Source organism: Bos javanicus, chromosome 15 (genome assembly GCF_032452875.1).
Source record: "Bos javanicus breed banteng chromosome 15, ARS-OSU_banteng_1.0, whole genome shotgun sequence".
Classification (NCBI taxonomy): Eukaryota; Metazoa; Chordata; class Mammalia; order Artiodactyla; family Bovidae; genus Bos; species Bos javanicus.
In genome coordinates, this window is record NC_083882.1 from 44,957,254 (window position 1) to 44,973,688 (window position 16,435).

The 16,435-nt window shown below is 37.8% G+C and overlaps 2 protein-coding genes across 2 annotated transcripts; one reads left to right on the top strand and one right to left on the bottom strand.

Moving 5' to 3' along the window:
- Positions 1–673: 673 nt before the first annotated feature.
- On the bottom strand, positions 674–4,132 carry LOC133260944 (olfactory receptor 5P76-like). The gene is made up of 2 exons (XM_061439570.1): positions 4,124–4,132; positions 674–1,618 (listed from the first exon to the last, which is right to left on the bottom strand). Exon 2 carries the CDS (start codon positions 1,601–1,603, stop codon positions 674–676), a length of 930 nt encoding a protein of 309 aa, XP_061295554.1. The 5' UTR covers positions 1,604–1,618; positions 4,124–4,132.
- A 10,593-nt stretch (positions 4,133–14,725) lies between these two features.
- LOC133261206 (olfactory receptor 10T2-like) lies at positions 14,726–16,123 on the top strand. Its single transcript, XM_061439721.1, has one exon. The coding sequence runs from the start codon at positions 15,048–15,050 to the stop codon at positions 16,011–16,013; it is 966 nt and encodes a 321-aa protein (XP_061295705.1). The 5' UTR covers positions 14,726–15,047; the 3' UTR covers positions 16,014–16,123.
- The last annotated feature ends 312 nt before the right edge of the window (positions 16,124–16,435 follow it).

Here is a 16,435-nt window from a genome sequence, read left to right on the forward strand (position 1 = left end):
TGGGTCCGACTCTTTGCAACCCCATGGACCACAGCACACCAAGCTGTGTCCTAGATTCCTAGAGAGAAATCACTGTTGAACCTGACAGAATTCACAAGTCAGTCAGGGACTTCTGTTCTTCCCTGGGGATTCTCTGGGTGGTGACTGGAGCCAGAGACTAGGAACATAGGCCAGAATTTATGGATCCTTAAAGTCCATGCTCAGCATATATCTGAGAGAACAGATATATGTTCTGTTCTGCTTCCTGCAGAACGTCTCCAGAAACTTTCAGATTCCACTTTGTCATTTCCTTTCAGAATGTACACAAGCAAAACTATAGTTATCTCCCTTATTACAGAATAGACTGCAGTTGAAAATACACACAGGCTTAAATGTTTGGAGATACAATAATCCTATGGTAGATTACAATTTTTGAAAAAATATATGAATAACATTTTAAAATGATTTTAAAAGATGAAATATGTTTATATGAACCAATTTTTTTCTTAATTGTAAGTTTAATTTTATTAAAGGAAACTTACTATGGGTCTTTGACTCACAATTAGGTATCTGAAAATCTTCTCCCTACCTTTACTAAAAGATAGCAACCAGGATAATGTGATGGGTATATTTAAACCACAAACACTTAATTTCCTCTCATTATTATATATATGGCATATTATTGTATCAAATCCTATGAAATAACAGACTTCACTAAGAAAGTATTTTTCTGGCAAGCTCTCTTCAGAGCCCCCTTAATCTCATTGTTCCTGAGGCTGTAGATGAGGGGGTTCAACATGGGGATCACCACCATGTAGAACACAGACACCACCTTGTTCTGGTCAGTTGAGTAGCTGGACTTGGGCATCACGTAAATGAACGTGATGGTCCCATAGAACAGAGTGACTGCTGTGAGGTGGGACGTGCAGGTGGAGAAGGCTTTGTGGCGCCCCTCAGTGGAGTGCATCTTCAGGATGGTGATGAGGATGTAGATGTAGGATACAGCTATGACAGTCACTGTGATCACAACGATGGAGCCAGCCATAAATGAGGGGACAGCTGCAGGGATACTGATGTCAGAACAGGAGAGTTCCACCAAAGGAGCAAAATCACAGAAAAAATGATTGACTCGATTTGGTCCACAGAAGTGTAAAAAATAGAAGGAAATAGTAAAGGAGGAGGCATTGAAAAAACCACCTATGTAAGCCACTATGAGTAACTGGACACAGATTTGTGTGGACATTTTGGTGGAATAAAGCAGTGGGCTGCAGATTGCTATAAAGCGATCATATGCCATGGCAGCCAAAAGGATACACTCAGTTGACCCGAATAAAACAGCTGAACCAAGCTGGATGGCACATCCAGGGTAGGAGATAGTATTTTTCTCCACCAGGAAGTTTACAAGCATATTGGGTATAACAGAAGATGAATAGCCCACATCAGCAATGGCCAAGTGGCTCAGGAAAAAATACATAGGATGATGGAGCTGAGACGAGATTCTGATAAGAATGATTGTGCTGAGATTCCCACATATGGTCACCAGGTAGATACAGAGGATGATCATGAAGAGGATGATTCGAAGGACTGGATCATTTGTTAAACCCAGTAAAATGAATCCTGTCATTGTAGTACCATTCCTCTGCCACAGGGAATCCATGAGATAAGGTAGCTGCTACCAAAATGAACCTAGATAAAACAATTTATTACAGAAGTTGTAAATTTGATAATTTCATTTGTATTAGTACAGATATAGGGTGTGATTATAAATAAAGATATTCAAGAATCAGTGCATATTTACATGCAGTTGTGAGACTATTATTTTCAGCAGAATTATCAGAAAACTTTCTTGAAATAATGTCTTTTACCTTATGTATCATATTGTGTCCAAAATGCACTTAAAGTGGATTTAAACTCATAGAACAAATATAACAAATGAGATTAAAAAAAATCAATGAGTATAATTAAAAAATTAGAAAAGAAATGTGTAGGGTTTTGTAATAGAGATTTGATTAATAGCTAAATTTTATTATATGCTTATAAATTATAAGCATCAATTTAAGCATTTTATATTTATATGCTTATAATTTAGTATGTGTGTGTATATATAGTCTATGCTTATAATTTAGTCTGGTATTTAGTATATATATATAGTAGATGTTTATAGTCTATTTTTCATCAAATATTTATTTTTATTATTTTATAGGTGAGTAAACTGAATCTGAGGAGGTTATATAAGTTGTACAAGATTATATAGCAGTTGATAGAATCAAAATATGAAGTCCAAAAAAATCTGACTACCCATTTCCTCTAGTAACCACGCAATATATAATACTGACTACAAAGTCCAATACATCTGGCAATGAGTGTATAACAGATTATCCTTTAAGCCTTCTGGCAGTTATGTAAATCTCTTTTATACATAGTTATGTATTTCTAGTTATGTATTTCATAATATTTATCCCTTAAAACTTTTTTAAAGGAGAAATAAAAATGTTCTTGATAGTATAACAGAAACCAATTTCAAATTAGGGTTGTGGATTTTTTAAATTAAAAAGATTATTAGGTAGTTTGAAATATTGATGTAATCACTATGTAAAAAGCATGATTGATATAAGTACATAATTAAAATACATTTATTCAAACCAAATTACTTCCTACTTTAACAGTGTTTTCTAATTGGACTATTTATAGAATGAAATTGGAGAAGGCAATGGGACCCCACTCCAGTACTCTTGCCTGGAAAATCCCATGGATGGAGGAGCCTAATAGGCTGCAGTCCATGGGGTTTCTAAGAGTCAGACATGACTGAGCAACTTCACTTTCACTTTTCACTTTCATGCACTGGAGAAGGAAATGGCAACCCACTCCAGTGTTCTTGCCTCCAGAAATCCAGGGACGGGGGAGCCTGGTGGGCTGCCGTCTATGGGGTCGCACAGAGTCGAACACGACTGAAGTGACTTAGCAGCAGCAGCAGAATGAAATATTTTCAACATAATCTATAACTGAATAAAATGAAGAATGATCACCTAGTTAGTGGTCCTCATTTCTGAAATTGCTGACTTAAGCCCTGAGCTTTACATGATGTGTTATTCTCTTGAAGCTAAAGCAACAGATCCATAAACAAAATAATTCTTTTTACAAAAATAGATATAATATCTTTCAATTTTTTAATCTTCAATTGAAATCTTTAAACACCAGTAAATGCCCAAACATCTCTAGAGTAAAGTTACTAGCATTATGTTGGAGTGCCGAGTTTGGAGAGTGTTGAATGGCCATATGAGTTTCCTTGTTATAGATCAGGAACAAAGGATCCTTGTTATGGACTATGCTTGAAACTGACTACGCATGAAATTGATGGTGGAAATAGCTCTGCAGCTAACATTACCTACTAGTTGCTTGATTAAAACTGCCCTGTTCCCCAACTCTAACTTGTGAATTCAGAGACAATTTTAGGGAGTAGAAAGTTCTCAAATAGTAAATGAAAATCAGTACAACAGATTCATTAACAAAAGCTAAAATCTTACCTCCTGGAATAAAAATTCATCTTTCTGTAACAAATCATGGTGATTGTGATTATAAAGCTATCTTTAATTTTTGTTTGCCTTTGGGGGTAAATCTCTGAAGAATCTAGAGATTCAAATGTGAATTCAAAAGCAATGTTGAAATGTCATTATGTTCCATGGTGAATACTCAACAGTTCAATTCACACACCAGAGCAACTAATATTTCAAGAGTCTTTCAATTCTCAAGTGGTCAATTTATTCTTTTGCTTCTATTAAGATATTTATACATACTTCTACAACCTTCATTTAATAATTTACTGGAAAGTACAATACAATAAATTGTCTTAGAGATAAACACTGGTTCCAGATTTTCTTTGATATTTCCAATTAAGAAATAGTACTAAATTTCAGGTATAAAAAGGTAATTTTAGATTTATCCATTCAATATATGTTTTTTGATAAGTAATCTATATTGATATTTATAATACATGTTATTAACTACTTTGGGATAATATGTTGTAGAATATGATGGAAAGTTGAATTTTAAATAACAAAAAAATTGAACATGTGTATTAATTATCTTAAAGTAAAAAAGCAAAAGCTTAAAAGTCTTCTAGAGAATTACAAAGTAAAGGGATGACTTCTAGATAAGAAATAGTCTCTCACTGTCAGTAACCTTAAAGCAATCCATTTCTGAGTAGTACCTTTTAAGTAGATGGATAGTAGTACAATACAGGTATTTTCAACCCTAATATTCAATCCCAAATGAATTCTCTTGCTAATCCTAAATCTGTTATCTCCTATATTAGCCTCTTAGGCTTTGTTTTTGAGGAACTGGGATTTGCCATCGATGAAATGATAAGAACAATCAATCATTCAGGGCTCACTTTTGCTAAGAACTGTGCTTAACCGTTTTCACATATTTAATTCTCTTGACAATTTTATGATGTAGGTACTTTTATTATCCTCATTTATCAGATAAGAGAACTGAAACTGATGAACTCAAGCAACTTGTACTGGATGGTTCTGACTCATATTGATAGTTTCCCACTTTCAGTGCTACTGACTGTAAAGTGAACGACAGCTTCACTTTAATGCTTGCTGCATTCCTTCTCTGAAACCCAAGACCTTCTAGGAAGGCATGAGAAGTCTGCTCAGTCCAAAAACAAGTGCCTCCCAGATATGGAAGAAGCTATGGCCCCAGGGGCAACTCCAACCAGTGGAGGCTAGGATTCAGTACATAGACATTCTTCTCCAGTTCCTTATATGATCATTTCTAAAAGAGAATCTCTGGGCTTTGCATACATCCCTAGGAAACCAAGCCACTGTCGCCATAGCAGGACCTTTGTAATACAAGCAGGAGGAGCAAGACCTCAAGGAGAGAATGGAAGTGTCTGATTTTCAAAAATGAATGAAGAGAATCTAAAATGAGAAACACTGGTTTAATATAAAAAATATTGTATTCCTCTTCAGTTCAGTTCAGTTGCTCAGTCATGTCCGACTCTTTACAACCCCATGAATTGCAGCACGCCAGGCCTCCCTGTCCATCACCAACTCCCGGAGTTCACTCAAACTCATGTCCATCGAGTCGGTGATGCCATCCAGCCATCTCATCCTCTGTTGTCCCCTTCTCCTCCTGCCCCCAATCCCTCCCAGCATCAGAGTCTTTTCCAATGAGTCAACTCTTCACATGAGGTGGCCAAAGTATTGGAATTTCAGCTTTAGCATCAGTCCTTCCAAAGAACACCCAGAACTGATCTCCTTTAAAGGGGACTGGTTGGATCTCCTTGCAGTCCAAGGGACACTCAAGAGTCCTCTCCAATACCACAGTTCAAAAGCATCAATTCTTCGGTGCTCAGCTTTCTTCACAGTTCAACTCTCACATCCATACATGACCACAGGAAAAACCATAGCCTTGACTAGACAGACCTTTGTTGGCAGAGTAGTGTCCCTGCTTTTCAATATGCTATCTAGGTTAATCATAACTTTCCTTCCAAGGAGTAAGCGTCTTTTAATTTCATGGCTGCAGTCACCATCTGCAGTGATTTTGGAGCCCAGAAAAATAAAGTCTGACACTGTTTCCCCATCTACTTCCCATGAAGTGGTGGGACCAGATGCCATGATCTTAGTTTTCTGAATGTTGAGTTTTAAGCCAACTTTTTCACTCTCCTCTTTCACTTTCATCAAGATGCTTTTTAGTTCCTCTTCACTTTCTGCCATAAGGGTAGTGTCATCTGCATATCTGAGGTTATTGATATTTCTCCCGGCAATCTTGATTCCAGCTTGTGCTTCTTCCAGCCCAGTGTTTCTCATGATTTACTCTGCATATAAGTTAAATAAGCAGGGTGACAATATACAGCCTTGCCGTACTCCTTTTCCTATTTGGAACCAGTCTGGTGTTCTATGTCCAGTTCTAACTGTTGCTTCCTGACCTGCATATAGGTTTCTCAAGAGGCAGGTCAGGTGGTCTGGTATTCCCATCTCTTTCAGAATTTTCCACAGTTTATTGTGATCCACACAGTCAAAGGCTTTGGCATAGTCAATAAAGCAGAAATAGATGTTTTTCTGGAACTCTCTTCCTTTTTAATTTCTTTAAAGTACATAAAACTTACCAAAACAAAAAAAGTAATATTGTTAAGTGGGGTCTTTATGAATAGAGAAATAAGACATATGTCTGACAAGTATAGCATAAAGGTGGAAGGAGGAAAATCAGCATATAGGATTGCAGGGTCTCCATATTTTGTGTGAATTACTTCATTATTGGGGCATCCCTGGTGGCTCAGAAGGTAAAGAATCTGCCTGCAATGCAGGAGACTCAGGTCCTAAGTAAACTGAATTGAGTTTACATATATTTGACAACTGAATTTGGCAACATATATTCTTATTCTGAGAATAACTCCTAAGCAGCATAATGCAAGAAGTATGCCAAAATACCAGTGGAAAGATTTAAGTGAGATTTTTATAATTCAAACAACCCAAAAGAAAGCAGGAAAGGAGAAGAGAGGAATATCAGCACCAACAATAATACTGATAATGAACATCTATGAAAATCTTTCAGCTAACATCATTCTTAATGGTAAAAGATTAAATGACTTTCACCTACACTTGGGAAAAAAAATAAGGAGGTTCACTATCACTACTTTTATTCAGCATTTTACTGGAGGTCCCAGCTATTTATAAAAGACAACAAAAAATTTAAAAAGTATGTAGTTGAAACAGGAATAAGTGAAACTGCCTCCATTTATAGATGTGTTCATGCAGAATATTCTAAGAAATCTATAAAACATGTACTATAACTCATTTAGTAAGATCACAGGATAACATTCTTAATATATAAAAGAAATTTTATTTTTATATACTCCAACAAACAATGGAAAGATTAAAATAAAAATGTATTTCATAAAACATGTTAAAAACCATAGTATTTAGGAATAAATTTATGGAAAGCTATACAACATGTCTTCACTAAAAGTTACAGAACAGCTGAGAGAAAGAAGACATAAATAATAGAGTGAGATATACCATGTTCATGATTGGAAGACACAATATAATAAGGAAGTAAGTAAAGTAAAGTAAGTAAAAAAAAGTAAGGTGACAGTTTTCCAAAACTTGATGCATGCATTCAATGAATATGGGTCAAAATTCTAGAAAGACAGTTTGTATAAATAGACAAGCTGATTCTATGTGTGTGAACTAAACAGATTAGTGAAAGTATTTTTTTTTTTTTAATGAAGACAGTGTCTCTAAAACAGGACCTTAAACTGTAATTCATATGTGAGTGATTTACTGAGGAATGAGCTCAGAAGAAAACGTAAGGAGAGGGAGAGGCAGGACAGGCGTGGGGAGAAGCTGGATAAAGATGCAGGTTCTACTGACGTGTAGCTTCAGTTTGAAACCGTAGGAGCACTGAACCATGAATGATACAGCAGAGTTGTCCTACCATGTGACAACAGGGTGTTTTTGTCATTGTTGCTTTTAAATACTATATCATTAAGTTGTTGGCCATGGGGCACTGTGGGAATGAGGGCATGCTCTTTCAGGTATTTCAAATCAATTATATTCTTTTTAGCCACCAGTAAATCTCAAAAGGATATATTAGCAGCTGAGTCTCAAAGAAGTTGAAATGTTCACTGGCCTGGTAAGGGAGATTGGGGAAAGGCACAAAACTCTCTGCCTAGCTTCAGAAAATCCCAATTTATTGCTATGTAGAGCTATCTGGATTGCAACACTACATCTGCTAGCATTGAGGTTCTGTGTCCAGTGGAGGTCATCCAAAGTGTCTCTCCTCATAGAACTCATACTTAATGACTGCAATTTCTCTCTGTTTTTATGCATCATTCAAGCAAGGGGCTTCTTAGAAATGAGGTAGCATTTCTGAACCTTAAAAAGAGTGAAAAAAAAAAAAAGAGTGGGCAAGAGTTTGGATGAGTCAAATCAGAAGAAGCTATTTTTTTTTTTTTTGACAGAACAGAGTACAAAATGAAGAAAGCGCAAATATTAAGCAAAAGATACATGTGCACTGGTTTGTATCAAGTGTTGGATTGTTATTGGAGATAAGACTTAGTAGCACATTAGGTAGATGGTAGTACAGATGATGCAGAGAAGGCAATGGCACCCCACTCCAGTACTTTTGCCTAGAAAATCCCATGGAGGGAGGAGCCTGGTAGGCAGCAGTCCATGGGGTCGCGAAGAGTCAGATATGACTGAGCAACTTCACTTTCACTTTCATGCACTGGAGAAGGAAATGGCAACCCACTCCAGTGTTCTTGCCTGGAGAATCCCAGGGACACGGGAGCCTGGTGGGCTTCCGTCTATGGGGTCACACAGAGTCGGACACAACTGAAGTGACTTAGCAGCAGCAGCAGCAGCAGTACAGTAACGGGATTTATATGAAATGGAATTTTCCTTCACAGCCAGGTCTTCTATAGAATAGTTGCCACTAAGGGAGAAATCATAGTGTTTATGCTGTGTGTTAATCTTATATTTTGTTGTTGTTCAGTCTCTAAATCATGTATGACTCTTTGTGACCTTATGGACTATAGCACACCAGGCTTCCCTGTTCCTCACTATATCTCAGAGTTTGCTTAAACTCATATCCATCGAGTCAGTGATGCCATCCAACCATCTCATCCTCTGTTGCCCCCTTCTTTTCCTGCCCTCAGTATTTTTCAGCATCAGGGTCTTTTCCAACAAGTCTGCTCTTCACATCAGGTGGCCAAAGTATTGGAGTTTCAGCTTCAGCATCAGTCCTTCTAATGAATATTCAGGGTTGATTTCCTTTAGGATTGATTGGTTTGATCTCCTTGCTGTACAGGGAACTCTCTAGAGTCTTCTCCAGCACAATTCAAAAGCATCACTTCTTTGGCACTCAGCCTTCTATATGGTCCAACTCTCATCGTATGACAACTGTAAAAACAATTTTGACTATACAGACCTTTGTCAGCAAAGTAATGTCTCTGCTTTTTAATACACTGTCTAGGTTTGTCACAGCTTTTCTTTCAAGGAGCAAGCATCTTTTAATTTCATGGCTGCAATCACCATCTGCAGTGGTTTTGGAGCCCAAGAAAATAGTCTGTCACTGTTTCCACTTTTTTACTCATCTATTTGCCATGAAGTGATGGAACCAGATGTCATGACTTTTGTTTTTTGAATGTTGAGTTTCAAACCAGCTTTTTTCTCTCCTCTTTCACTTTAATCAAGAGGCTATTTAGTTCTTCATTTTCTGCCTTAAGGGTGCTGTCATCTGCGTATCTGAGGTTACTGATATTTCTCCAGCAATCTTGATTCCAGGTTGTGCTTCATCCAGCCCGGCATTTCACTCGGTGTACTCTGCATATAAGTTAAATTAGCAGGGTGACAGTATATAGACTTTACATACTCCTTTCCCAATTTTGAATGAGTCTGTTTTTCCAGGTCCGGTTCTAACTATTGCTTCTTGACCTGCATACAAGTTTCTCAGGAGGTAGGTAAGGTGGTTTGGTGTTCCTGTCTCTTTAAGCATTTTCTACAGTTTAATGTGATCCAGAAAAAAATCTTCTTTTTACTAATCTTTTGAATGATTCTCCAGGTAATAACTTCTCATGGCATGCCATTCCAGTTGACCTGTGTATAGGGTAGTGGAGTTTTTAGGGACTTGGCAAATTTTCAGAATTATAAAAGAAATGGTATCGTGCAGTAAGTAAAATATGCCTGAGGGGATCATCTAAATCCCTAGGTTTATTTTTAGCAACTTGTTTCCATCACTTTGTTCTTCAGAATTGTAGGTATAAACATCATTACACTTATGTAGAACAGGATTATAAAACATTTTTGGAGGACATCACATTGGGATCACAGAGCACAAGACTCCTGGTATCTAAAACAGTAGTCTAAGAGAGTCCTGTGGCCAGAGGACTCTCATTAAAATCTTTTATGGTACTGAGCTCCATCCTTAATGAATGGAGAAGATACTACCTTTTGTGTTAAGGAGACTAATTCCAGAGGGACTCATCACAGGCATTCAAAAGGAAAAATTGCTTTAAAAATTATCCCTGAAATATGAAATATTTGAAATCACAGAAAGTATTGCAGAAAGCCACATCTGAGATATGAGACTGTAAGTTCTTCCTCTAGCTTACTACTTCATGAATTTAAGAGACTAGAAGGTGTTTTCCTTGTGTAGAACATGGACATTATAGGATTTTATTCTCTTTACAGTGATTATTCTGTATCTTCTAATAATCAAGTGCCAGTAGATATTAATAGCCTGTTGGAAAGTATTAAAATATGGGTATAGACAATCTAGGAAGTGAGAATGTTGAAAGTTCCCTATGCCTGGTAGAGTTGGAATCCAGGAAACAGTACTGGGGAAGCTTTGAAGAACTTCACAGTTCTGAATAGGATGCTGAATTCAAAGCAAAATCCAGATTAATGAAGAGAGTAGTGCTTGGGAAAAACAAATAGAAGGGATGAAAACATGTTACAGATTTTCTTCTCTCCAGTTCCTGCCAGGGCAATTGGGAACAATGAATATAGTATCATACTGGCATAATCTTCTATCATTACTGTACGAGAATTGTATGGGAAAAAGCCAAGAATTTGAAAAGAATCATCCAAGTCAAAAATTCTCAACAATAACTAGTGAGAAAGACTATACAGAGGACATGTACCCTCATATGCCAGAGATTTCTCTTCTTGGCAAGGCCTGCTAAGAACTTGTGGTGGACATGGGTAGACATGCACGATTTTGACAAAGCTACCCTGGAGAGTTCAATATGCCCCTTAGTAGATGACCACTGTTGTAGTTCAAGTGTGATTCGATTCAACAGAAATTGGGGTAGTACCTAACATGAGAAAATGCTAGTCTCATTCTCTTAGACTCTAAGCAAACATTGTTGACATTTTCAGAAGTTTGTTGTTTTTTTTTTTCACCATCTTTATTACAATTAAGAGAGCATGTAGAAAACTTCTATACATGCATTCCCATTGCTAGGTGACAAGATTCTTAAAACTTTCCTGGGAGCAGCCTATAACTTTAGTATGTGTGCACACAAAATACATTTTATTTATACATTTAAAAATGGATTATAGAGGAATTAGTAAATGAGCAATATAATAATAATGAGTGGCTTTCTGGAGAGGATGAAATTTAAATTTTTTCAATAGTCACTGAAATTACTCAAAAACCTACATTCAGTAGATTTTAAACTGGTCTCTGCCTGTTTTAGTGTAGGAGGAAGGAGGAAATTAAAACAAAATTTCATCTTAATAAAATGACATGTGAATCTAGTAGAAATGACTAACACAGCCAGGAGTTTTAGGTAGGCTTTCTGTGGGAAAGTGCCATTGGAACTGTATTTTCAAGAGTGTTAGCCCTCTATCAGGCAGGAAAGTTCAGGAAGGATATTGCAGATTAGAGAAAATAATGTGTGCAAATTAGAAGCCTTGAAGGACATGTATTTGGGAAACGGGAATGTTCCCCATCTAGGGCAACAGGAGATGTGGCTGGACAGGTTAAGACCTTGAATGCCATGCTAGGACACTTGCAATGAGGGTAGGCCTAATAATCAAGTAGCCACATAAATGGGTCTCCAGATAGTCACTGCATTGCTGTGTAAATATTATCCATGTACACTTACCAGCTGTATTGCCTTTGGCAAACTAACTCTCTAAGCTATCCTTTTTTCACCAGCTGCTGCTGCTGCTAAGTTGCTTCAGTCGTGTCCGACTCTGTGAGACCCCATAGACAGCAGCCCACCAGGCTCCGTCATCCCTGGGATTCTCCAGGCAAGAACACTGGAGTGGGTTGCCATTTCCTCCTCCAATGCATGAAAGTGAAAAGTGAAAGTGAAGCTGCTGAGTTGTGTCCAACTCTTCATGACCCCATGGACTGCAGCCTACCAGGCTCCTCTGTCCATGGGATTTTCCAGGCAATACAGTCATATTAATAGCATTTATCTCTTAGGATAGCGAAGAGGATGTATGAGATAGCATTACCAACTCAATGGACAGGAATTTAAAGAAACTCTGGGAGATAGTGGAGGCCAGAGGAGCCTGTTGTGCTGCAGTCCATTGGGTCACAGAGAGGCAGACATGACTTAGCGACTGAACAACAGCAATAACTGAAGCATGCAATGAAGTTTAGAAGTTATTAGAATTATCGCGTTTGTAAGAAAAGTATATATGAAACATGTTGAAAATGAGGAGATATATAGCATAATCATATACTTGATGGAGAAAATGTGGTAGGTGCTGAACGATAGATCTAGAAGATGGAAAAAGTAGAGACTGGCAAAAAAGAAAAAGAAACACATGAGTGATGGAATAGAAAGAAGACATTTTATAGTTAGGATCCTGGAATCTAGAAAATGTGGATAAAAAGAGAAGGTGAGGAATCAAAGTAATTCAAGTTAGGGCCCGAAAACTTGGTAAAAGTCTAATAGAAGTAAAATAGGGGAGGAGAAACTGAGGCAGAGGGGACACCATGTGCAAAGGTGCAGCACAATATGGATCATGATGTGTTTGGAAAATAGAGGGCACCATGGTCTGGTTTGAGTGTAGGGTGGGCAGAGGGATGTAGCAGAAACTGGGCCAGTAGCAGTGCCTAGGGATCCATTTGTGATGAGCATCAAATAGCATGTTGGGGTATTTGGATTTCCTTCTATAAGGAATATGCATCTATTCACTGCTTTTGACACTATTAGTGATATATTCATGGCAACCCACTCCAGTACTCTTGCCTGGAGAATCCCAAGGATGGAGGAGCCTGGTAGGCTGCCGTCTATGGGGTCGCACAGAGTCGGACACGACTGAAGCAACTTAGCAGCAGCAGCAGCAGCAGTAGTGATATATTCTGTATTTGGATATCTAACAACAAGTCACAATGTGGTAAATAAAATGAAAACACAGGCAACTTGTGACAAATAACCAACCAAGGGAGCACCATATACACTCTGTGGGATAGGTCCAGGAAAATAACGGGGGTAATTTTAAAAAAAAAGATGATAAAGATGTTGGCAAACGAGTCATCTGGAATTATGAAAATGGAGAAGGAGTAAAAAATAGAATCTTATGGTAGCTCTCTGATGTCGGTAACTAACTCAAGTAGGAAGTACGGGAGGGAACTCTGACATGTATGGGAAATGTGGCCAGATCTGGTCTGAAAATCTTACATTCAATACTTTGAGGACATTTTGGCCTGGAAATGTGCCAAAGGAAATTGGAGTTTTCTATATGATAGAAGTCAGAATTGGAGAGTCATAAAAGGTAAGTGATAGCTAAAGCAATAAAATTGAAAAAGTTTCCTTTAGAGGTAAATGGACAAAAACCTTCAGAGGAGAGTGGAGTGGTCACAGAGACAAGCCATTTGGGTCTAGGAAGATTGCTTGGGTGGATGAGTTTCCCACCTTAGAGTGATTGAATTGGTTGTGAACCATGTGGTTAATGCTCTCTCCCCTAATCTTTACCTGCTGGTTGCTTATTGCCATTCTGTTCTCCATTTAAGCATGTTACCTCCTCAGAGAGGGTGTCCCAGACTCCACAAACCAAAGTAGCCATTCACTCTCACATCACAGAGATCCTATGTGTCTGGTTACATTTTGTGTTTCTCATGTACAACATTGTCTAGCCCATTGTATTCATTTAGTCAATATGTGTTGAACAAATGGATGACTTCCATAATCACTTAACCACTCTATAACTCACTTGATCTTTTATAAAATCAGAATGAAAAATTCCAAACACAGAGATTTGTGAGGACTACATGAAGTAGCTTTCTCTCTGTCTCATGTCTGACACATTATGGGTAATAGATGGGTGCTGGTCACCTAGCCTGACTCCTCTTGTATTCTATCCCCATAACTACAGTGCAAAAAGAAAATGGTAACTCTTCAAATGGCAAAATATGTGTTAGTCCTGCAGAATAATTTCTAGCTAGTGTTTCTCTATTTCTCTTGTACTCTTCTTTTTCCACCACTGATTCCTTACTATTTTTCTTCCCCATTCCCTTTAACAATGACTGAAGTTAAAATCAAAATTCTATGGAGATTTTTCATTTCACATTTCTCCCCTTACCTCTTATGAGATCAAATGTTTAATGAAAAATTGAAATAGCGATATGATTTACCAAATTGATCTGAAGAATTTGAGTTTATTCCATTCAGGTCTGCACTTCCAAGCAGACCACATAACAAGTACATCTGCTAGGAAATGTCCTGGAGGTTTTGCTAAAAGAGTCAAAATTTGATTAGAACATTATTACCAGAATATGCCATTCTAAATGAGACAGTGCCTTCAAAATCATTTTGACTCCAAGCTAGTCCATTAATATTATGTTGGGCATCTGGGAAAGAACTTCAATGAGAAATTAAGAAATTTGAAAATTATTATGTCTTAAGAACTAATGATATTATATATCTCAAGCTCCAAAAGTTAGTGTGGTTAGAAACTCTGCAGAAATTACAACATGTTAAATTAATTTTTGTGGTCAGATTATTGTCACATTGTGACTTTTAGTGCACTGATGAAAAGATTCTTTGAAAGGAAAGTCAGAGGTCTTTTGGATAATTTCACTCATATCCCTAATTCTTTAAAAGTTTAATATTTATTTTAAGTGATTTCAATGATTAGATTATTTTATTCATTCAGCCAATAGTTTATGAAATGCCTGTGAGTACCAGGTTAACATTACATCTCAAGAAGCATTGAATACAATCAATAAATCCTGTGGACAAGAACAAAGAAATTTTATTCATATTTTCCTCTTACATGCAGATATAGTTTGGAAAAGAGAGATTAGAATGGCTTTGTGAGTATAATCCAAGAAGATATTTGGGCTCGCTCTATGTCCTTAATACAGAGTCCCATACTAGAATCATTCTCACTACTCTGCTTTCTAAACTTGACTTCAGTCAACTGCCTTTGGAATCACTGTCTCAGACTCTCTCATGAAGAGGTGCCTTGAAGTTCAGGTTCCCTTGATTACAGTCTAGGTGACATCAGTCCATAAGGACAGTTTATACTCATCTCAGAGTCTTCATTTCAACAACCCTCTGCCTTTGAAAGAGAGTTGCTACGTGCACCAGGAGGATGGACAATCATACCACAGTGAGCACATTCCTTCTGTGGGGATTTTCCAGTTTCCCGGACCTGCAAGATCTCCTCTTTGTGATGGTTTTCTTCTCCCATGTGACCATTCTAGCTGCAAATGTGTCCATAATGGTGGCCGTCAAGCTCAATCACAGCCTTCACATCCCCATGTACTTTTTCCTCTGTGGCCTCTCCTTTTCAGAAACCTGTACCGCTATGGTAATCATCCCCCGCATGTTGGTGGACTTGCTATCAGACAGTAAGTCCATTTCTGTTTTTGAGTGTGCCACACAGATGTTTTTCTTCTTTGGCTTGTCAGGCAATAACTGCTTCATCATGGCCGCCATGTCCTATGACCGTTACACTGCTATTCACAACCCACTGCACTACTCCACCCTCATGACCCGGAAGATCTGCTTTCAGTTAATGATGGCTGCTTGGTTGGTTGGGTTCCTGGTTTCTATGTGCATCGTCACCATTGTATTCAACTTATCTTTTTGTGACTCCAACACCATCCAGCACTTCTTTTGCGACATCTCGCCTGTGGTCTGCCTGGCTTGTGATTATACTCTGTCTTATGAAATGGCTATTTTTGTGCTCTCTGCCTTTGTGTTGGTGGGCAGCTTTATTTTAATTATGATTTCCTATGTCTTCATTGGGTCCATAGTTATGAAGATGCCTTCTGCCAAGGGGAGGTATAAGGCCTTCTCAACTTGCTCCTCCCACCTCACTGTGGTGTGCACACACTATGGATTTGCTGGCTTTGTCTATTTGAGGCCCAAGAACAGTGACTCATTCCGTGAAGATATGCTGATGGCTGTGACATATACAGTGCTGACACCTCTGCTTAATCCCATTGTTTACAGTCTAAGAAACAAAGAAATGCAGATTGCCTTAAGAAAGATAGTAGATAGTGCAAGTAGGTTCATCCTTCAGGTGGTAAATAAAAGAACCCTGAACATTTAAAAATTACAGACTGATGGAAAATAAAAATGGGGAAATTGATGCCAAAACTCAGTCACTCTGCACTGGTACCAAATCAAATCTTGGAGAAGAGTTTTGGATGAAAAAGAAAAGAATTGCTTTATTACTTTGCCAGGCAAAAGGGGACATAGTGGACTCATGGCCTCAAAACTCTGTGTCCCAACCAAGGGGGATTTTATAAGGAGTTTTATGGCACTGTTTCAAGGGTGAAGTTGTTGATAGGAATTAAAATGTGTGCAGGGCTTGCATTCCTTTAATCTGGCCTCATTTGGTCTCCCATTGAGCTTCTGTGGTTCTCAAGGTTATCAAACTGTGACCTTCTTTCTGGAATAAATAATATGTCATCAAGTAGTTAATATTTTCCATTTGTTGGAGATTTTAGTTCTGCAGAAGAGCTCAAAAAT